This window comes from Cebus imitator, unplaced genomic scaffold (assembly GCF_001604975.1).
Source record: "Cebus imitator isolate Cc_AM_T3 unplaced genomic scaffold, Cebus_imitator-1.0 Scaffold79, whole genome shotgun sequence".
Classification (NCBI taxonomy): domain Eukaryota; kingdom Metazoa; phylum Chordata; class Mammalia; order Primates; family Cebidae; genus Cebus; species Cebus imitator.
The window spans coordinates 1,385,889-1,405,623 of NW_016107394.1; the positions used below are offsets into that span (position 1 = coordinate 1,385,889).

General features: G+C 40.8%; 1 protein-coding gene and 1 pseudogene across 5 annotated transcripts in view; both read right to left on the reverse strand.

Moving 5' to 3' along the window:
- The window catches only part of STIM1 (stromal interaction molecule 1), a 239,070-nt gene that overhangs the window by 63,332 nt on the left and 156,003 nt on the right, over nt 1-19,735 (reverse strand). For all 5 annotated transcript variants that reach the window (XM_017532855.2, XM_017532858.2, XM_017532856.2 and 2 more), the window contains exon 3: nt 6,605-6,719. In XM_017532855.2, coding sequence (XP_017388344.1) covers nt 6,605-6,719 — 115 coding nt within the window. The remainder of the gene's footprint in view (nt 1-6,604; nt 6,720-19,735) is intronic.
- Nucleotides 10,496-12,238, reverse strand: LOC108307504 (annotated as a pseudogene).

Consider the following 19,735-nt stretch of genomic DNA (forward strand, 5'->3'; position numbering starts at 1 on the left):
TGAACCCAGGAGGCGGAGGTTGCGGTGAGCCGAGATCGCGCCATTGCACGCCTGGGTAACGTGAGTGAAACTCCGTCAAAAAAAAAAAAAAAAAAAAAAGATAATAAAGTTGAGCTAAGGCAACATTGTAAGAGATGAACATAAGATATATTAAAGAGGTAGAACCCTTAGGTGAGGGATACTCAGTGTTCTTATTTATTAAATGGGGATGCAAGCAAAACCTTGTATCCTCAAGTATCTATTTAAAATAAATATAAAATGTGATAAATGTTAAATCACTACATAGATGCTAGTTGTTTTTATCCTCAGGAAAAAAAATTATCCAAAAGAATGTAAGGGAAAGACAAAGCCAACTGTATGATTCTTCCAAAAAATACAGCAGCAAACAATTAATGTCTGAGGTTTTTAACTAAGTAACTTGATGATTCACTTAGAAAATTATTTTTAAATGAGTAAAATATACTAATAAACATATCTCTCATTGGATTTATGTAAAAGCAAAAACAGCCTGCCAAGTCTTTGATACTAATCTGACTTTTGAAATGGTTTAGACAGAAGTCTGATGCCACCTGGCCTCCCTGTGTTATGTCAACAGAGAGGTCGGCAGCTCTGCTGGGCGCTTGCTTGCTTGTTTGCTTGCTCACTTGGTTTTTTTTCTTTCTTTTCTTTTTTTCTTGATGGAGTTTCTCCTTTCCACCCAGGTTACAGTGAAGTGGCATGATCTCAGTTTACTGAAACCTCCATCCCCTGGGTTCAAGCGACTCTCCCGCCTCAGCCTCCCAAGTAGCTGGGATAATAGGTGCCCACCACTACACCTGGTTAATTTTTGTATTTTTAGTAGAGACAGGGTTTTACCACGTTGGCTGGGCTGGTCTCAAACTCCTGACCTCAAGTGATCCACCCGCCTCAGCCTCCCAAAGTGCTAGGATTACAGGTGTAAGCCACTGTACCTGGCCTGGATGTTCTTTCTAAAAGCTTCCTAGCTCTCCAGCACAGTAAGTCCTCAAATAATGTCATCAATGGGTTGTTGGAAACTACAACTTTAAGCAAAACAAGGTATAACAAAACCAATTTTACCAGAGGCTAATTGATATAAACAAGGGTGAAGTTCCTATGGCATATTTCTGGTCACAAAAACATTACCACACTTACAAAACACTTCTAATATTAAACAATGAAATAAATGTAAGCTGTACATATATTTAAGTAAGATTAAAACAAGTAAGATAATTATTTACCTACTTATTTCAGTTCAAGATTGAGAGTAGCTGAAGCCTATCCTGGGCAGCTCAGGGCACCAGGTGGGAACCAACCCTAGATCAGATGTCATTCCATTGCAGGGCACACACACAGGCACGTGTGCGTGCTCTCTCTCTCTCTCTCTCTCTTTCTCTCTCGCTTACTCTCTCTCTCCTTTCCTCCCCCACTCAGACTGGGACCATTTAGACACGCCAGTTTACCTAAAGTGCGTATCTTTGGGATGTGGGAGAAAACTGATGTACCTGGAGAAAACCCATACAGACATGGAGAGAATGTGCAAACTCCACACACAGACAGTAGCCCCAGTTGAGAAGCAATTTTTTATTTTCATCAGCGTTATAGTCAAACAAGGTTGAATGAAGTGATATTATTCAGGAACCTGCTGTACTACTCCACTGCTTCCTGCAGAAAAATCCTGTGCTCCAATGAGTAGCACAGACAGAAATCTGTGAACTTATTTATTGTGATGTTTATTTTCTACCAGGCTTTTGGAAACAAAAACTTTTTGAAACAACTACTGTAGCAAAGTCCACAGGCACACTAGACTACCAGGTTCTTTTGCTGTTAGCTGCAATCATATTACATAGAATAAAAGATTGATAGGAAGTCCTGATTCATTAAAATGGGGAAGGAAAATATTACTTAAGAAATATTGGCCAGGCACAGTGGCTCACGCCTGTAATCCCAACATTTTGGGAGGCTGAGGCGGATGGATCACTTGAGATCAGGAGTTAGAGACCAACCTGGCCAACATGGCAAAATCCCATCTCTATTAAAAATATAAAAATTAGCTGGGCATGAAGGTGCAGGCTTATAATCCCAGCTACTCAGGAGGCTGAGGCAGGAGAATCCTTGAATCCAGGAGGTAGAGGCTACAGTGAGCCAAGACATGCCACTGTACTCCAGCCTGGGCTACAGAGTGAGACTCTGTCTCAAAAAAAGAAATATACTTTGTTTAGCAGATAGCATCATTTAAAATCTAGTGTCCAGGAAAGGAGAGGAGAAACAGTAATGATGCACTTTGCTTAGAAACAACAAAAGCCATGCTTTAGAGGAGAATTCCCTTAGGTCAGTGCCTCCCGTCATTCCTCTCTAAAAATGACACCGTTACTGTTTCCAATGGGTCATATATGCAAATATATGCATATATGTAATTCTATTTCTCAATCTACCCAGCCACCATTCCTTTAAAGGTTGCCACTCCTCCAACCTCATATGATCCTGTAGGGGCTGGAAATTGCAGCTCTCTCCAAACCCTACACACACACACTCCCACTATTGCCACCCTGTTTAAATCTGTAATCCACACTATGCCAATCTGATTCTTCCCTTGTCATATCTGACTCTTGAGCAAAGACACTTAAAAATAAAAAATGAATAAAGCTGAGTCACATGAATGTATTTCATTAGAAAAGCCCAATCTCCTAGACTCTGCTGCTGGGATTCCTGGAGTTGCCTTCATTCTTGGTCTTTCTTCAACCTACTTGACCAGTTCTTCCATACTTAATGTTGTATAATAAAGAATTTGTCAGATCTTTGTCCTGGGTTACTGGGAGGTACCCACTGAATTTTTGGTATATTCCCAGTGATAGCGATGTCTTTATGATTCATGGCGAGCCCTTTGGACCACATATGAGTTCAGGCTAATAAGATGACTCAGGATGAGGGCAGCTCACTAGAAAAATCAACCATGGGATTAGAGGGTTGGGGCTCCGAGCCAGGTGATATCAATCCAACTTTTAGGGAGAAAAAGGGAGCTGGAAATCAAGTTCAATCATGTGTCCAATAATTCAATAAAACATGCTTATGTAATGAAACCCTAAGAAAAACCCTGGACCCCAAAGTTCAGTTGAGTTTCCTGGCTGGTAAACACAACGATGTGCTAGAAAGGGAGATGTGTCCTGATTCCACAAGGAGAGGACAAAAAAGTATTATATTCAGGACCCTCCCAGATCTTGCCCTATGAATTTCTTCTTTTGGCTGGTCCTGATTTGTATCTTTTATAATAAAATTATAATTGTAAGTATAGGGCTTTCCTGAGTTCTGTGAGTAGTTCTAGTTAATTATCAGATCTGAGAAGGCCATGGTAATATATGAATTGTAGCCAGCTGGTCAAAAGTGCAGGTGGCCTGGGAACAGCTTGAAATTATGGCTAATGCCGGGCGCGGTGGCTCACGACTGTAATCCCAGCACTTTGGGAGGCCGAGGCGGGTGGATCACGAGGTCAAGAGACCGAGACCATCCTGGTCAACATGGTGAAACCCTGTCTCTACTAAAAATACAAAAATTAGCTGGGGATGGTGGCGCGTGCCTGTAATCCCAGCTACTCAGGAGGCTGAGGCAGGAGAATTGCCTGAACCCAGGAGGCGGAGGTTGCGGTGAGCTGAGATCGCGCCATTGCACTCCAGCCTGGGTAACAAGAGCGAAACTCCGTCTCAAAAAAAAAAAATTGTGGCTAATGTCTGAAGTGAGAGTAGCCTTACTGGGGGCTGTGATTTTAACTTGTGAATTCTGTGCTAACTCTATATAATCATAATATCTACACTTCATACAGATTCTGTGAGAAATAAATAAGTTAATATATGTAAAACATTTAGAAACAGTGCCTAGCATATATTAAATAGTACATAAATGTTAAAGTAGTTTTTGAGTTTTTGTTGCCGCTGCTGCTATTTTTATTACTAAAGTCCAGAGCTGGCTAAGATAGAGATTAGAAAGCTTTCCTGTGAAGATCTATATAACACAGAGAAAAGACTGGCTCCCAACATTACTCAGAAATGTTAACAATGCTAATCACACAGCTGACACTAGCCAGCTAACGTTCTGAACACAAATGACCACTGCTGACATCTACATCATCTAGCTAAACTCAGTACAGCCAGTTTGAGTCAGTGCCAGAATATTACATACTTTTTGTAGCTCTGGAAATCATCACTCCAGAAAGATTAAGGGACTTTCTCTGAATAATGAAGCAAATCATTGAGAGGAAGATGACATATAAAACTTCGCATTTTAGTCTGTCAAATCACCAGGTATAACACACAGTAAGCAAATTCAAAAATGGTTCATATATATCATTTCTCATCTTAACTGTGAACTACATCACTGTGCATTGAAAGGCTTTTCTCCACTCATGGTTAATGAAGACTCTCCCCCAAAAAACCTCACTCCATTGTCTTCCATTTTCCTGTAATTTAGAACACACTGGAAGTGTTCCAAATAGTTGCTGAGTCCAAAAATAAAGTCCTTAGCAGAAAACTGCCTGGAGCTGTTTTCTAGCATTATGATTCAGTCCCTCTGTTTCTGCCCTCTCACTTTCCTTTCCTAGATACTTCTATGTGAGCTTTCAGAAAAGGCCAGAATGCTCTCCCTGCCATCTCTAATTCTAAGTTCCTACTTTTGAAACACACTCTTAAAAACCAGCCACCCTGTCCTCATGTTATTAGAGAAAAATAAGAAAGCAAAAAACTAAATGATGCTAGCAGAAGATTTTTTTTCCTAGCACCGCTGGTATAGTTCCAAAGCTCATGTCACTGGCTTGATCTTCATCAGTAGGCAGCCTGAGTTGCTCAAGAGCTATTAAAGAAAAGACCCCAGAAAGAACTCAGCTTCCAAAGATATCTAGGAAGCTCTCTCCTACAGCTGCCTAATGTTTTTCCTACACTGATAAAACATAGAGTTAACAGGAAGCATCAGCCTGTCCATCCCATAATCAGGATTAGAATTCAGGTCTTCCTGTTTCAAATTTAATGCTCTCCATCTACAATATAGATGATCCCTTTCAGATCTCAAATTCTGTAAGCCTAAATTAAAATGTAAATAAAAATAGAAACTGCCTCATTTCTACTAAAACTAGTCTTCTCTAGACTAATGCTATCAACCAAGAGGGTACTGAAAAGCATCGGCCTACAGAGCTGAAGTTCCAAGCCAAAGTTCTGACTCTACTAAATGCATGATAATGAACAAGTAACTTTATACATCTAGGCCTAAGGTTCCTCAAATTAAAAACTAGGGACTCTGGTGGTTACTTATGTCTAACCCCTGTTAGCATCAGAACCTGCCCTAAGAGACCTTGGGAAGAGAGACTACTTCCAGCCTTGTTGGTATCTGTGCCCTAGCCACAGATATAAATAGAGAGGAAGCTAAAGCCCTGTTTTTCCCTTCCCTGTCAAGTCTCACACATGCCCTTTCACTAAGAACTCTGAAGTAAATGCTCCAGGAAAAAAAAAATGGTAATCATGATTTTGCAGTTTTACACAAATCTAAAGTTTTCATTAAGCTCAACATGGGTCAGTAAAGTGGTATGACTAGTGAGACACCAGTATCTAATCAGACTGCAATAACAAATGCACAGGATTCAGAACCAAGAAGGTGACAATCGTGTTCAACTCTGCGATGATAAAATCACACTTAGAGGTCTGCAGCCAACTACAGGATCTAAGAAACACATTAACAAAAGTGTTTATAGGCAGGAAATCAAGATGAGAAGGAGGCTGAGAAAAGTTTTTCTTCAAGAAGTAGGGCTACTTAACCTGGAAAAGAGAAAACTCAGAAGAGTCTACTGTACACTATTGCTTTCAACCAAGATGGTATAGAAAAGCTTTCAGCTGGCTGGGCACGGTGGCTCACGCCTGTAATACCAGCACTTTGGGAGGCTGAGGTGGGTGGATCATGAGATTAGGAGTTCAAGACCAGCCTGACCAATATGGTGAAACCCTGTCTCTACTAAAAATACAAAAATTTACAAAAATTAGCCAGGCACAGTGGTGCATGCCTATAGTCCCAGCTACTCAGGAGGCTGAGGCAGGAGAATCGCTAGAACCCGGGAGGTGGAGGTTGCAGTGAGCTGAGATGGCCACTGCACTCCAGCCTGCACGACTCCATCTCAAAAAAAAAAAAAAAAAAAAGCTTTCAACCAAGATGTTATAGAAAACAAGAGAGTCTGTACCCTCACCCAAGGACTCAGCAGAGCTGGGACTAAGTGGGAAGCTGGAGAAGAAAGAGGCTGCCTCAAGAGACCAGTAAGCTCCCTATCTCTGGAGATGAAGCAGCAAAATCTGGAAGATTCCTATGCCAGGGTCAGGTGTGTGTGTGGAAAGGGGTAGGAATAGGATAGAATTCAAAAAGTATTCTAATGAAAAAGAACTCCAACTCTGTAGAAACTTCCCCATGTCCAGCACAGTGACTATATTCAGTCTTATTTAATGACTGTTTGTAGACAATCATTTCAATAATTTACCCTTTACTAAGCATTTTATATTCATGTCCTTTTAAGGCCAAGTTGCTGCTTCTCTCTTCTCTAAACCTTCCCGCAACTAGGATTGATGACCAGGTTGCCTATTACCTTCTGATGACTTCCATGCCTTCCACAGGTCCTCCACGCTGATGAGCTTATCCTCACCATGGAAGGTGCTGTGTTTCACTGTTGGGTCATGGTAATTAAGGTCTTCCCTCAGGAACTGCAAGGGAAAAGTACACAAGTCACAAGATATACCAAGGAGTCAGCCCATCAAGATCTCCACACAGGTCACCTGCCTCTAGCTAGCCACAACACATTCCATCTACCCAACACACAAGTGTATCACATCACTCATGTATCCTTCCTTGTGCATATGTCTTAGCTGCCATTTAGTTGTCACTTCCTCTTTGTTTCATGTCACACTTGAAAAATATATATAAATTAGAAATTCCTTCCTCATATTTTTTAATTATGAAAAGATAACACAACAGTTAACTGAAAATCAATAAGCTAAAAGAGGAAAGAAAAAAGGAAGAATTTAAAATGTTTGAATACTCTTATACTAAGCAATATTCTAATAATTTCCACAATATTTCTTCATCAAATCTTCACAACCAATGAATTATCATACTTATTTTATAAATGAGAACAGTAATACTCTTGAAGATGATGCCATTTGCCCCAAATCACATTAGGTTTAGACCAGGTTAATTCACTGTGAGGATTTTAAAACATGTCCACAAATTATTTGACAACCCTCCCATTAAAGGTAGATTTCCCTCCCCTTTAATATAGGCTGACATTAGTGACTCATCTTCTAACATGGAATGTGGCAGCAGTGATGTTGCATGACACCCAAGTCTAGGCTAGAAAAAGCAATACAAATTTCACCTGGCTCTCTCTCTTTTGGGACACATGCCTGAGGGACCCTGAGCCAACATGTAAGAGGCCTGGACACCCTGAAGCCACCCTGCTGGAGATACCATGTGGAAAGACTATGTAGAGATAGAAATGCGTGAGTAGCCCCAGCTGTTTGGGTCTTCCAGCGCAGGAGTCAGGTAAGTGAGTGACTAGGACCTTAGGTGATTCCAGCCCCCAGCTCTGCAATCAGTTCGCCTGACACTGAATAGATGCAGATGAGCTATCCCTATTGAGCCATGCCAAGATTGCAGACCCATGAGCAAAATTAATGTTGTTGCTGTGTTAAGTCACAGTTATAAGGAAGTTTGTTACACAGCATTAGATAATTGAAACACTTGCTCAAAGTTATAGCTGACAAGTCATGGAGTTAGTATTTAGTCTGACGTTAAAATCCAAATTTTTCCCCAGCACGACACATAATGTCTTTTAATTATCTGGAAATTTTTTCCATAATATACTTTAACAAGAAAGAAGAAAAATAAAGGAAATCAAAGCTTTCAGAAATTGAACTGGTAATTAACTCCAGAGATACTCATATAGCTTAATTGTTAATCTCATTCATATGCATCAGACTAAACACTGACCACTGCTTTCCACAGATCCTCAAAATCAAAAAAGAAATGCAATTCTGGTCACTACTCTCACAAGAACACATTTTAGTAGAAATTTTAGGCAACGTCTCATCCATTTTTCCTTGTCCACAAGGTCCAGGAAAGAATGTGACCCAGAGTAATGTCAGTAAATGTTGCTGACTACATGAATAGATGGTCTCAGATTACCTAGATATAGTCACAGGAAGTCTAAGAGAGCCAGTCTAGGACCATAAATTAATACAGTCAATCCTTCACTCATTTATTCAACAGATAGTCAATGAGGATTCTGTGTACTAGATATAATTACCAGTACTAGAGAGGCCGTAAGTAGTAAACAAAACAAACAAGGATCTTTATCCTCATCATCCGACTGGAGTGAGAGAGACAATATAAATAAAGCAGGACATCCCTTCATAATAAAATCTCTCAGCCAGGTATGATGGCTCAAAGTTATAATCCCAGTGCCTTGGGAGGCCAAGGCAGGAGGAGGACAGTTTGAGGCCAGGTGTTTGAGACCAGCCTGGGCAACATAATAAGACTCTGTCTCTATGAAGAGAAGTTTTAAATTAGCCAGCTGTGGTGGCACACAACTGTAGTCCTAGCAACTTGGGAGGCTGAAGCAGGAGGATTGCTTAAGCCCAGGAGTTTGAGGCTGCAGTGAACTGTGATTGCACTATTGCACTCCAGCCTTGGTGATAGAGAGAGATCCTGTCTCTTAAAAAAAAAAAGAAAAAGAAAAACTTTCAGCAAATTGGGTATAGAAGGAATATACCTCAACACAATAAAGTCCATATATGACAAACCCACATCTAACATACTGAACAGGGAAAAGTTGAAAGCTTTTCCTATAAAAACTGGAACAAGACAAGGATGCCCTCGTTCACCACTATTATTCAACATAGTACTAAAAGCCCTAGCCAGAGAAATTAGGCAAGAGAAAGAAAGAAAGGGCATCCAAATTGGAAAGGATGAAGTAAAACTGCCCCTGCATGCAGACAACATAATCTTTTTTTTTTTTTTTTTTTTGAGACAGGGTCTTAGCTGGAATGCAGTGGCATGATCTCAGCTGACTGCAACCTCCACCTCCTGGGCCTCAAGCAATCCTCCCATCTCAGCCTCCCAAGTAGCTGGAACTACAGGTGTGCACACCATCCCACCTGGCTAATTTTTGGTATTTTTGGTCGAGACAAGATTTCACCATGTTACCCAGACTGGTCTCAAACTCCTGATCTCAAGGAATCCAACCACCTCGGCTTCCCAAAGTGCTGGAATTATAGGTGTGAGCCACCGTGCCCAGCCAACAACATGATATTAAATCTAGAAAAACCTACAGACACCACCTAAAAACAGTTAAAAGAAATCAAAACAGCAATCCCATTTACAACAGCTACAAAAAAGAAAATACCTAATAAAACAGTATGGAGGTTCCTCAAAAAATGAAAAATAGAACTACCATATGATCCAGCAATCCCACTATTGGGTACACATCCAAAGGAAATGAAATCAGCGTGTTGAAAAGACATCTGCACTTCCATGTTGACTGCAGCACTATTCACAATAGCCAAGATAGAGAATCAACCTCAAGGTCCATCAGCAAATGAATGTTTAAAGAAAATGTGGTATATTTACACAATGGCATACTATTCAACCATTTAAAAAAAGAATGAAATTCTGCCATTTGTGGCAACATGGATGTGCCTTGAGGACATTATGCTAAGTGAAATAATCCAGGCACAAAAAATCAAATACCACATGTTCTCACTTATATATGGAATCTTAAAAAGTTGATCTCATAGAAGTAGAGAATAGGATAGTGGTTACCACAATCTGGGAAGGGTGAATGGGAAGATGGGGAGAGATTGGTCAATGGGTACAAATTTACAATTAGGAGGATAAGTTTTTAAGTTCTAGTGTTCCATTGCACAGTAGGATGATTTTAGTTAATAATAATATATTGTATATTTCAAAATGGCTAGAAGAAAGGATTCTGAATGTTTACCACAAAGAAATGATATATGTTTGAGATGACAGATATACTAATTACCCCCTAATTTGATCATTATACATTGTATACATGTATCAAAACATCACACTGTATTCTATAAATATGTACAATTTTTTTGGATGGTTGGTTGGTGGGGTTTTGTTTTTTTTCAGACAGGGTCTCACTGTGTCACCCAGGATAGGTGATCCAACTGCCTCAACTTCCCAAGTAAGTTGGACTATGGGTGTGCACCATCATAATCAGCTATTTTTTGGATTTTTTATAGAGACAAGGGCTCACTATGTTGCCCAGGCTGGTCTCGAACTCCTGAGTTCAAGCAATCCTTCTGCCTCAGCCTCTCAAAGTGCTGGGATTACAGGCGTCAGCCACCATGCCCAGCCAATACGTACAACTGTTATGTGTCAATTACAAATAAAATAAAACTTTAAAAATGTTTTAAATAAAATTAAATTTAAATAAACAAAAAAGTAAGCAGGGAAGAGGAATAGGGAATGCTAAGAGTAATGGTATTCACAGTTTGTCATTTTAATGAGAGGAATCAAGGTATCATTAAGAAGCTGACTTCATTTTCTTCATTTTTATTTTATGTACAAATAGGTAATATGATTTTTCAATGGGTGGATGCCTTAGATAATCCATTCGAGAAAGACCACTTAGTCCAATTTAATGAAACCTATATCCTTCACATACTGACGGCAACACTAAAGACACATATTGAGGCAGTATTTCCAGATCAGACAATGCTGGTTTGAGCAGATCCAACAAGAGCGAGAGCCGTGGCCAAATTTTTGTCGGTGGCTCCAGTAGAGCAGCTGGTGATCCATCTTGCCTTCAGAAGTGCAACAAAGCAAAAGGCAAGAAGGTGATTTTAATGCAAATATTTGAAGAAGGTGTGGGAGAAAGGCATGCAGAATAACTGGAAGAAGAGTATCCCAAGAATAGAGAGGGGTAGATGCAAAGTCCCTGAGGCAAGAGAACAACTTGGTATGTTATAATAAGAAGGCCAGTTTGGCTGGTGAGAAACGAATAAGGTGGTGAGTAGCAGAAGATGAACTCAAAGAAGCCACAGAGTTCCAGAACAAAGAGCATCCTTTTTAGGCTATTATCAAGACTTTGATTTTTCACTCTGAGATGGGAGCTGTTACAGGGTTGGGAGCTGAACAGAGGTATAACATGATCACATTTATATTTTTAAGAGGATTTCTCTGGATACTGTGTTAAAAAGTAGGCTATAAAAGGGAAAGGGTAGATGCAGAGAAATCACCCAGGTGGCTACTGCAATAATGTGAGCTAATGGTGGCTCGAAACAAGGTGGTAGCTGTGGAAGTGATGAGAAGTTGTCAGGATTGGGATATAATTTAGAGATGAAATCTGCTATTCTCATGATTTTTTAGGTTTGATTAATCAGGTCCTTCAAGATATACCCTTCTTTGGTCCTCACAGGCTCCAACCTAGAACCTCTTAATCTAAGACTAGAGAGACAGTTATCATAAGCAGGCCTTGGGAGCAGAAACACCAAAATCTCCAAGGAAGGGGATTTTCTGCTATTATCAGATAACTCCAGGAAACCATCTGACGTGAGATACCAGCTGCTCATAGGAAACCAACAAGAAATAGACAAATTTTTATAGTCAAGCCTGATCACCGAGGTATGTGGAGAGCAGAGAAACTCAGAAAGAAAATGCAAGGAAGATCTGCACAGGGACTCACATATAGACCCTACTGGTGCCACAAAGCACACAAAAAAGGAGTAGGGTCAGAAAACAGGGTCAGCAAGAAGAGGATGCCAAATGAGAAAGTGGTGAATAGAAGCTCTACTTGAAGGAAGGTACCTATGCTGAATGGGATCTCTTTAGAAAATAAAGAAATGAAGCTGCAACAATCAGGCCTGAAGAGTCAGAAATGCAGAACCCATAGAAACGGGCTACTTACTTGCTGTGTGACTGTTGGGCAAGCTACTTTGCCTCTCTGAGCCTATTTTCCTCTCAAAATTAGGGTTAATAATGCCCCTCCTTTGGGCATGGTAAGGATTAAATGAGACATGTTTGCAGAGTCATAAACTGCCTTTGCATTTGTCTTTTACTGGCCTGCACAGCATTTTACAAAGTTGAACCTAAATTTTAAAATCAGAGAATTTTGCCCGGGCATGGTAGCTCACACCTGTAATCTCAGCATTTTAGGAGGCAGAGGTGGGTGGATCACCTGAGGTCAGGAGTTTAAGACCAGACTGGCCAAATGGTGAAACCCTGTCTCTCCTAAACAATACAAAAATTAGCTGGGCAGGGTGACCCATGCCTGCAATTCCAGCTACTTGGGAGGCTGAGGCAGAAGAATCGCTTAAACCTGGGAGGCAGCGGTTGCAGTAAGCCAAGATTGTGCCACTGCACTCTCCAGCCTGCATGACAGAGCCAGACTCCATCTCAAAAAGTCTCAAAAAAAAAAAAAAATCAGAAAATTTCACTAAAAGTTCACTCAGGCTATCTTTTAGACAAATCAAAAGAGGTTTGATTTGTTTAAAAGATAGCCTGAGAAAGTGGACTTTTAGTACAATTTAAGGCTTATGCCTTAAATTTCAGCACTTCAGGAGGCCAAGGTGGGAAGATTGCTTGAGTCCAGGAGTTCAAGACCAGTCTGGACAACATAGTGAAACCCTATCTCTACAAAAAAATTTAAAATTAGCCACATGTGGTGCTGTGCACTTGTGGTCCCAACTACTTGAGAGGCTGAGGTGGGAGGATCATTTGAACCCCAGAGGTTAAGGCTGTGGTAAGCCATGATCATACCACCTGCACTCCAGCCTGGGCAACAGAGCAAGACCTCATCTCAAAAAAAAAAAAAAAAATCAAAAGATCTAGCCACAGTAACCTCAAATGACTTTAGAATTTTATACAGGAGTGGCTTAAGGACTAACAATTTGATTGGAAAAGGAGAGTGACAGCTAAGGGACTTGTCATGAGGTTGCATTTGCATAGCACGCACACTATTTTTATGAAGATTGTTCATTACAAATTAATTTTATTTTACATTTATTTATTCTTTTTTTTTTTTTTTTTTAGATGGAGTCTCACTGTGTCGCCCAGGCTGGAATGCAGTGGTGTGATCTCAGCTCACTGCAACCTCTGTCCCCCAGGTTGAAGCAATTCTCCTGTCTCAGCCTCCTGAGGGATTACAGGCTGGGATTACAGGCGCCCACTATCATGCCTGCCTAATTTTTGTGTGTTTAGTGGAGGCAGGGTTTTACCATGTTGGCTGGGCTGGTCTCGAACTCCTGACCTCAAGTGATCACCCGGCTTCACAGTCATCCAAAGTGCTGGGATTACAAGCATGAGCCACCACAGCCAGCCACAAATTAATTTTAAAATGCAACTTTTTATGAAGATGTTTTTATTAACCTTTTAAACTTAAGGGAAAAAATCAATTGTCCATATCAAAGAATAAATATATACAGCAGCTCCTCAAATAACATCACTTCTTTCAATGTCATTTTGTTATAATGTCAATGAAAAAAAAAATCAATTCCCAGCTGGGGCTGCTGTCTGTGTGGAATTTGCATGTTCTCCCCACATGTGCATGGGTTTTCTCTGGGCTCTCTGATTTCCTCTCACATCCCAAAGATGTGCATTTTAGGTGAACTGGCATGTCTACATGGTCCTAGCCTGAGTGAGTGAGGGTGTGTATGTGAGTGTGCCCTGTAGTGGAATGGCATCCTATCCAGGGTTGGTGCCCACCTTGTACCCTGAGCTGCTAGGATAAGCTCTGGACACTCTCAACCGTGAACGAAATAAGCAGAAAAATAATTACCCTACTTGTTTTTATTAATAGCCTACTACACACCTAGGTAATATGAAATAACCTATTGCTCCTAGGCTACAAACCTGTACAACATGTTGCTGAACTGAATATTGTAGGGAGTTGTGACACAGTAGTATTTGTGTATCTAAATATAACTAAACATAGACAAGATATAGTAAAAATATGATATTATAATCTTATGGAACCACATTATATATGTGGCCCATTGTTGACTGAATGTCCTTATGTGGCATATGACTATATATAAAATATATTTATATATGTATAATTCACATTATATATGTGTATGTATATATATATTATATAATTTGGGGTATCTTAAAGGTTGGGGAGTTGGTGCTAAAGGAGCTAATGGAGGCCTCAATCCCCAACCTCTTAGAACCGCTCTTGGATTGACATAACTACATGGCAACAATCTGCCAGAGCTGCTCCTTCCGAAGAGGCATGTGCTCTCCAGTTTGCCACAGCTCTCACCACTCACAGATTTATGCATATGCATTTATACAGCACACATTACTCAGTTATAATGCTTTCTGGCCCCTCAGGGGCATAGTTTGTAATTCCTGTTGTACACTAAAGTGCTATGAGTTTTAAAGCACAATTCAGATGTTAATTGAGATTATTATTGGCAGAAGAGTGAGATAAGGACAGGAAAGTAACAGAAAAAGATTCTTGATCAAAGGCATCCTCTTCTATGCTCCCATAGTGCCTGTGCATACCTTTATTAATCTTATGAGATGTCTATCTCCTCTGCCAAACCATATACTCTTGATAGAAGTTCCCAGTTACTCAGCCATAAGCATGGCACCCAAGAATACTGTGTTGAGCTATAACTTTGATGTCCAATATACTTGAAGTAGGCATTACTACATCTTACCCTGAAAACTGTCCCACATCCAGCTAAGAGCTAAAGTCTGATTAAAGACAAAGTTTAAAAGTAACAAAAGGTAATAACAAAGTTAAATGGGCAGCTTTTGGCTCCCCCTAAAAGGATTTACTATTTCAGACATAGAACAAGCAGCTCTTCTCTCAGGAAAACCTAAGGAGGCTCCCTAAAGAGTCTTGTCTTACCATGGGGAATGCAGCATTGGCTAGAACTACAGCTCAATAGCTCTCCAAAGAGCCAAGGCACCAGCTGTCACTAGGTATATTTAGTTCCATGTGCTCAAAAAAGTGATCTCCCAGAAGGTGACACAAAGCATAAACCCATTCCAAGTGTTAAGCAGTAGTGAAGTAGTGAGAGTGGGAGCAGAGAAGAGGGAAGACATCTCTCTATAATTTCTACAAAATACGCCCAGTCAGTTTGATCCACCAGAGAACAGAATTCACTGACAGAAAACCAGAAGAGCAACACACCTTTGGGTACAGCAATCTGGATGGCTTTCCTGGGTTCTTCCTTAGAATCAATAACTCTTCCCTCTTCTTTCCAACCTCGTTCCCTACTACTTATCTTTTATGTTTCCCAAACCAAATCGCACCACCTCCATTCCCACTTTCCCTGCTGCTTCCCAACTCCCACCTAGCCCAAAATATTTAGAACCCTACATTAGTCCATTCTTGCATTGCTATAAAGAAATACCTGTGGCCAGGCACCGTGGTTCATGCCTGTAATCCCAGCACTTTGGGAGGCCGAGGTGAGCAGATCACTTGAGGTCAGAAGTTCAAGACCAGCCTGGCCAACATGGTAAAACCCCGTCTCTACTAAAACTACAAAAAATAGCTGACATCATGGCATGTGCCTGTAATCCTAGCTACCTGGGAGGTTGAGGCAGGAGAACTGCTTGAATTCAGGAGGCAGAGGTTGCAGTGAGCCAAGATTGTGCTACTGTACTCCAGCCTGGGCAACAGAGCAAGATTCTGCCAAAAAAAAAAAAAAGATAAAGAAAAGAAATACCTGAGACTGGTAAGGAAAAGAAGTTTAATTAGCTCATAGTTCCACAGACTGTACAGGAAGCATAGCAGCTTCTGCTCCTGAGGAGGCCTTGGGAAACTTACAATCGTGCCAGAAGGTGAATGGGAAACAGATACACCTTACACAGCCAGAGCAGGAGGAAGAGAGAGCGAGGCGGTGAGGTGCTACACACTTTTAAATGACCAGATCTCATGAGAACTCACTCACTACACAATACTAAGGGGGATGGTGCTAAACCATTCATGAGAACACCACCCCCATAATCCAATCACTCCTACCAGGCCCACCTCTAACACAGAACCTAGCCATATCAAATCCATAAGTCACATGTTCCAGATCTAGGTTTTTACCCACTCTTATTCACCTCTTGAACATCTAACAAGGAAACATACCATATTTCAGGTATAATAGCTCTAAATGTCATTTACAGAGTCCTAGGACATGGATGTTTCATGGGTGAAATATCTGTCTCCACTGAGATCAGAAGCTATTGCTCAAGGGCAGGTATAGGGCAGTCATTTCTCACTTATCTTTGTACAACTAGTCTCTTTTTTGCCAGTCTATCTACCATATTAGACACTAGAATGATCTTAAAAGTAAATATCTATACCAACTCCTTTACTTAACTTCTCATGTCTCCTCATTACCCACAAGATAAAGCCCTAACTTGTTGGCCTGGCATTCAAAGCCTTTTACAATACAAAAAATCAACTTCCTAGGGACCTTCCTGGCCACTCTCCCTCCCTACCAGACACGTCACACACCAGATCTGAGGTCAGAAAACTATGGCCATAAGCCAAATACAGCTTGCTGTTTGTTGGTTTTGAGACTGAGTCTCCCTCTATCACCCAGGCTGAAGTGCAGTGGCATGAACATGGCTCACTGCAGCCTCCTGGGCTTACGCAATCCTCCTGCCTCAGCCTCCCAAGTAGCTTGGAATACAGGCACATGTCACTAATGCCTGGCTAATTTTTTCTTTATTTTTTTGTAGAGACAGACCATATTTTGCCGAGGCTGGTCTCAAACTCACAGACTCAAGCAATCCTCCTGCCTTGGCTTCCCAAAGTGATGAGATTACAGGCATGAGCCATCATGCCCAGCCAGTTTTCATAAATAAAGGTTTTTTTGTTTGTTTGTTTGTTTTGAGATGGAGTTTCACTCTTGCTGCCCAGGCTGGAGTGCAATGGCGCGATCTCAGCTCACCACAACTTCCACCTCCCAGGTTCAAGCGATTCTCCTGCCTCAGCCTCCCAAGTAGTTGGAATTAAAAGTATGCATCATGACGTCTGGCTAATTTTGTATATTTAGTAGAGATGGGGTTTCTCCATGTTAGTCAGACTAGTCTTGAACTCCGACCTCAGGTGATCCACCCACCCGCGTCAGCCTCCCGAAGTGCTGGAATTACAGGCATGAGCCACCATGCCCAGCCCCATAAATAAAGTTTTACTGAAACATAGCCAGGCTCACACATTAATGTATATTTTCTGTGGCTGCTTTCATGCTACAAAGTTGAATATTTGTAACAGAGACTCTATGGCTATCAAAGTCTAAAATAATTACTATCTAATCCCTTATAGAAAAAGTTGCCTGCTCTAAACACCTCAAGCTATTTCATGCTCCTTGACCAAACCATGATCTTTTATACCCTCAAGATTTTGCACAAGGTGCTCCATTTAAAAATGCTTTCTCCCCCTCTTTGCCTATTAAGGAAAAAGTCACTATTTTCTGTGAAGTTTTCTAGACCTCTCCCAGGTGAGTTCATTGACCTATCCTATTTGTTCTCTTAGTTCTCAGGGTGTACATCAATGACAATATTTATCCCAATATTCTATAATTACTATTTAATTATCCCCCTCTTACTCTCCCTAAGCAACTCCAAAATAGAGACTATCTTTTATTTATCATTTATTCGTCACCCAGCATCTTGCAAATTTTCTGGAATACACAAACGAATAAATTAATTTAGTTCCATAAACCCATCTCCAAGCCTAGGGCCTGGCACAGAGCAGGGTGTGTGGTTATTAAATAACTGAACAAGTGTCTCTTGAGTTTGTCCCATTATATGCAGCAGAGAGCTTAACTTACAATAGCTAGTCAAGACATAATTATTTGTTGAATAGAAGAAAGAAAAAGGTCCCCGAATGATGAGCCAAAGATATTTGGCCAGGAGGCAGAGAGTTACACTAGCTTGGATTCAGTGTAGTATTTTGTTTAGAGTTTGATTCTAGACTCAGCTGCGTGGGTGTGAATCCTCATTCCACCACTTACCTTCAGTGTATAACTTGCATTATTTGTAAAATGAAGACAGTAGCACAAAACCTAATAACCCTCATGTTGAGGAAAGTATAAATGAGTAAATTCAACTAATACCTTAGAATAGTGCCTGGCACAAAATAAGCTCTCCTGTCTTTGTGTATGTAATATGTTTTAAGAAGAATATAAAGATACTAAGAATGTACAATCCTAGGGCCCATTATTACAGTGATGCTGATCCCTCATATGTAAGAAGACATATAGAGGAGGTAGAAAATGGATATTTTCTAAGTGCTTGGTATACAAAGTCATGCGTCAAGGTCAGGAATGGAGATAGCTAAGACAAGACATTGCAGTCTACTAACCTCTAAGGTCCTTTCTGTTTTACTCTATGATAATTTGAAAGCTTTAACTCCATTTCAAATCAAAGCTTCACAACATTATGCAAGACCCTCCCTCCTCTATGGGCTGGTCTTCCTCAATGTGTCAATTATCACTTCCTCCCATTCCCTATGATAATGAATTACTTAAAACTCTCTGAAGGTACCAGGCTTTTTACCAGTACAATATCTTTGTGCATTCTATTCCCTTACTTAAAATATTCTCCTTATCACTCCTAGTCATCTGTTGAGATCCAGATTATGTGTCAGTGACTGTAACATGGGAAAAGCTGACTTAGGTCATCCTCTTCTGCAACTCTATCACAGTGTTCACTCTTAACATTTTATTTTTTTAAAGACAGGGTTTTGATATGTTGCTAAGGCTGGACTTAAACTCTGGGCTCACACAATTCTCCTACCTCAGCCTCTCAAGGAGCTGGTACTACCAGTGCAAGCCACTGTGCCTCACAGTATCCACTTAATAAATTATAGTGCCCTTATCTGTTTTATGGCTATCTCCACCACTAGGGGAACTTCTTCAAAGGCAGCAACATTACCTTTTCTTTCACTCCCTTATTTCCAGCACCTAGAACATATGTAGACACACAGAATCCCTCTGAGGTAAATGATAAAGCTCAGTTCTTATCATTGAATCATCCTTGATGCCTCACCCAAACATCAGGCACATGACACAGGTCAAATCCTAGAGGCAGCATTAAAAGTTTCAGCTTGCCAGACCTGGCAAGAATGTCAAAGACGGAAACTCTTACTTCTCCAGTCTTACAAACTGTCAGGACTAAAGTATTCAAGCTAGCCAAGGACTACTATCTGGGGAATCTTTGTTTTATGAAAAAGGACAAAAATAGGTCACTAATTAGAAAATATTTCCCCAGAGGCAAGAGATTATCTTCTTAATTGGGGTCAGTACTGCCACATCTACCTAGGATGAATGCATAGCACTGGAGAGAATACATTATGAGAAGGGACAGTTACAAAACTGATGGGTTAGAAGGGACTTCTGGTGACAGCATGAGAAGTTCCACAGACCCACTCTCCAGTAAAACTGGTGAAACTTGTTTTTCAAAAGCAACCATTTGAAGTTTCTGGAAATGGTCTTAAAGGCATACAGCCAGGCCAGGCGCAGTGGCTCACGCCTGTAATCCCAGCACTTTGGGAGGCCGAGGCGGGTAGATCACGAAGTCAAGAGATCGAGACCACCCTGCTCAACAAGGTGAAACCTCGTCTCTACTAAAAATACAAAAATTAGCTGGGCATGATGGTGTGTGCCTGTAGTCCCAGCTACTCGGGAGGCTGAGGCAGGAGAATTGCTTGAACCCAGGAGGCGGAGGTTGCGGTGAG